At 41.6% G+C, this 2922-nt stretch overlaps 1 protein-coding gene across 1 annotated transcript; it reads left to right on the top strand.

The window, feature by feature from the left end:
• The first annotated feature begins 469 nt into the window (after positions 1-469).
• Positions 470-2701, top strand: LOC141021024 (uncharacterized). The gene is made up of 3 exons (XM_073495958.1): positions 470-658; positions 1494-1598; positions 2075-2701. The coding sequence occupies exons 1-3, from the start codon at positions 479-481 to the stop codon at positions 2168-2170; spliced, it is 381 nt and encodes a 126-aa protein (XP_073352059.1). The 5' UTR covers positions 470-478; the 3' UTR covers positions 2171-2701.
• Positions 2702-2922: the final 221 nt, after the last annotated feature.

Below are 2922 nucleotides of genomic sequence, written 5' to 3'. Positions count from 1 at the left end.
AACCATCACATGATCTCATGGCAATAGATGGTTATATATTTTTGCTCCCCGATGCACTGATATTTTGAGAATATATTCATGCCTAAATAATGCAGTTGGAAGTGATATATGTGTTCACTAGAATGGACTTTCTTACTTGACAAAACATATCAGACTTGAAAAATGATGCCTTGAAGCAAAGGGTGAAGAGTATAGCTCAGGAGCGAGTAATTCAACATGGTAAGTAATTTCAGATGCCCTCTTAGTTTTGAGGCAGTGAGATTCTCCTGCTTAGGCATTTCCTGCATGACTTGCTCTTGTTTCTTATTTCAGATATTCAGTTTCTTAATGAACAAAGCCCAAAAGCGACGCCACCGCTTCCAACCCTAAGCGGCACAACCACTCCCAATAAATAACCTAACCTAGCTATTCATTATTGCACCCATCCGCATTTCTACACACTTCTGATCAGAGCCCTCTAGGGTTTTCTTCCACCACCATGCGTGGCTGCGAGCGATGCAGGCTCTACAAGAAGAATCTCGCCAAGGTGCACAACTACAGAAAGGCGACTGTGTCGCCAGCGCTCCGCGGCAACCAGATCCGCAAGAAACACACCCATCGCCGGAAGGAGGACGCTCCGATAGCTCGAGTCGCGCTACACGGCGCCGCAATTCATCGGGTACATCAATTCAACTCTATTCTCATGGACACTTCTAATAAAATATTCAGATCCGCTTTTCAAGCACTAGCTCATGCATTACAAGGTCGTATCTGCTCTTTGTAGTTCAAGCATTAGTTTAATTTACTCTGTGATTTATCTGATTGGCTTTAGGTTAAGTTCATGGATTATATTACTTTACTTTGGTCATTGATTAAGTTTTTCACTTCAGGATTAATTAAATGAATGCTTAACTATTCGCATCTTCCTGTCATACTTGTACTTTAAAACCTTTGATTCATGTCTCTCGAACAAAGGGGATCAGATGGGTTGTGCATACACTTGCGTTCTTCAAAATAGTTTAGCCGAGTTCATTACATGGGGCCTCTATGTTTTTCTTGCTCTATTCACGGTGTATGGAATCATTATTATAGCCCTATAATTTCCTTTCTGCACCTACCTATAAGAAGAAGATGGCCTGAGGTGATTTGCTTCTGTTTTCATGATATATAAGTGTAGGCTCTATTGCTGCCAAATTTTGTTCATGTTTTGGTATAAATTGTCTCTTGTTTCCTGCAATTTGGTTCCTACAATGAGTTGCATTTCTCATATAAAATTAATGTGATGTAGTTTATCAATATCACCTGAATTAGACCATCTGATTCATGGTAGTGGTATAGTGGAACAAAAATACTTTCTGAGTTAATGTGTTCTTTTTCTATATCTAGAACTGCTCTTTCATTTCGATTTGTCAAAAGTTTGACTTGCTTGTGATGGTTAATATCTAGAATTGTTTCATGGAGTACTATTATTTTTATCTATACTTTAAGCGTTTGCTTATTCCTCATGAAAAAAGGTGGTCACATCGGTGGCGCTCCGCGGCAACCAGATCCACAAGAAACGCATCCATCGCAGGCAAGAACACACTCAAGCCGCACTAATTGGCGGCGCAACCCATCAGGTACAACACTTCACTCTATTCTCATGGAAACTTCTGTCAAAACATTCAGATATGCTTTTCATGCACTGGCTCATGCGTTACAAGATAGTGTTTGCTCTTTGTGGCTCAATCATTAGTTTCATTTAGTCTGTGATTTACCTCATTGCCTTTAGGATTAGTCCATAGATTATACTATTTTAATTTGGTCATTGATTAAGTTTTTTGCTTCAGTATCAATTACATAAATGGTTAGCTCTCCGCATCGCGCGTGTCGTACTCTTGCACTTTAAAAATATCTGATTCATGGCTCTTGGCCAAAGGGGGTCAGATGGGTTGTGCATGCACTTGTGTTTTTCAAAATAATTTACCTAAGTTCAGTACATGGGGCCTGATACGTCGATTTTGCATCATGCTTTTATATCAATATTTATTGCATTATGGGCTGTTATTACACACTATTTCACAATACTTATGCCTATTCTCCCTTATTTTACAAGGTTTACATAAGGAGGGAGAATGCCGGCAGCTGGAATTCTGGGCTGGAAAACGAGCAAATATTAGAGACCTATTCTGCACAACTCCAAAAGTCCTGAAACTCCACGAAAGTTATTTTTGGAAATAATAAAAAATATTGAGCGGAAGAAATACCAGAGGGGGCCCACACCCTGGCCACGAGAGTGGAGGCGCGCCCTACCCCCCTGGGCGCGCCCCCTGCCTCGTGGGCCCCCTTATGGCCTTCCGGTGCCCATCTTCTGCTATATGAAGTCTTTCGTCTGAAGAAAAATCATAAGCAAGCTTTCGGGATGAGACTCAGCCGCCACGAGGCGGAACCTTGGCGGAACCAATCTAGGGCTCTGGCGGAGCTGTTCTGCAGGGGACACTTCCCTCCGGGAGGGGGAAATCATCGCCATCGTCATCACCAACGCTCCTCTCATCGTGAGAGGCCAATCTCCATCAACATCTTCACCAGCACCATCTCCTCTCAAACCCTAGTTCATCTCTTGTATCCAATTCTTGTCTCTAAGTCTAGGATTGGTACCTGTAGGTTGCTAGTAGTGTTGATTACTCCTTGTAGTTGATGCTAGTTGGTTTATTTGGTGGAAGATCATATGTTCAGATCCTATATGCATATTAATACTCCTCTAATTATGAACATGAATATGCTTTGTGAGTAGTTACGTTTGTTCCTGAGGACATGGGAGAAGTCTTGCTATTAGTAGTCATGTGAATTTGGTAATCGTTCGATATTTTGATGAGATGTATGTTGTCTATCCTCTAGTGGTGTTATGTGAACGTCGACTACATGACACTTCACCATTATTTGGGCCTAGAGGAAGGCATTGGG

The sequence above is a fragment of the Aegilops tauschii genome, chromosome 3, assembly GCF_002575655.3.
Source record: "Aegilops tauschii subsp. strangulata cultivar AL8/78 chromosome 3, Aet v6.0, whole genome shotgun sequence".
In the NCBI taxonomy this organism is placed as follows: domain Eukaryota; kingdom Viridiplantae; phylum Streptophyta; class Magnoliopsida; order Poales; family Poaceae; genus Aegilops; species Aegilops tauschii.
Note: the sequence above shows the minus strand (reverse complement) of the source record. Positions and strands in the feature narration are given on the sequence as shown.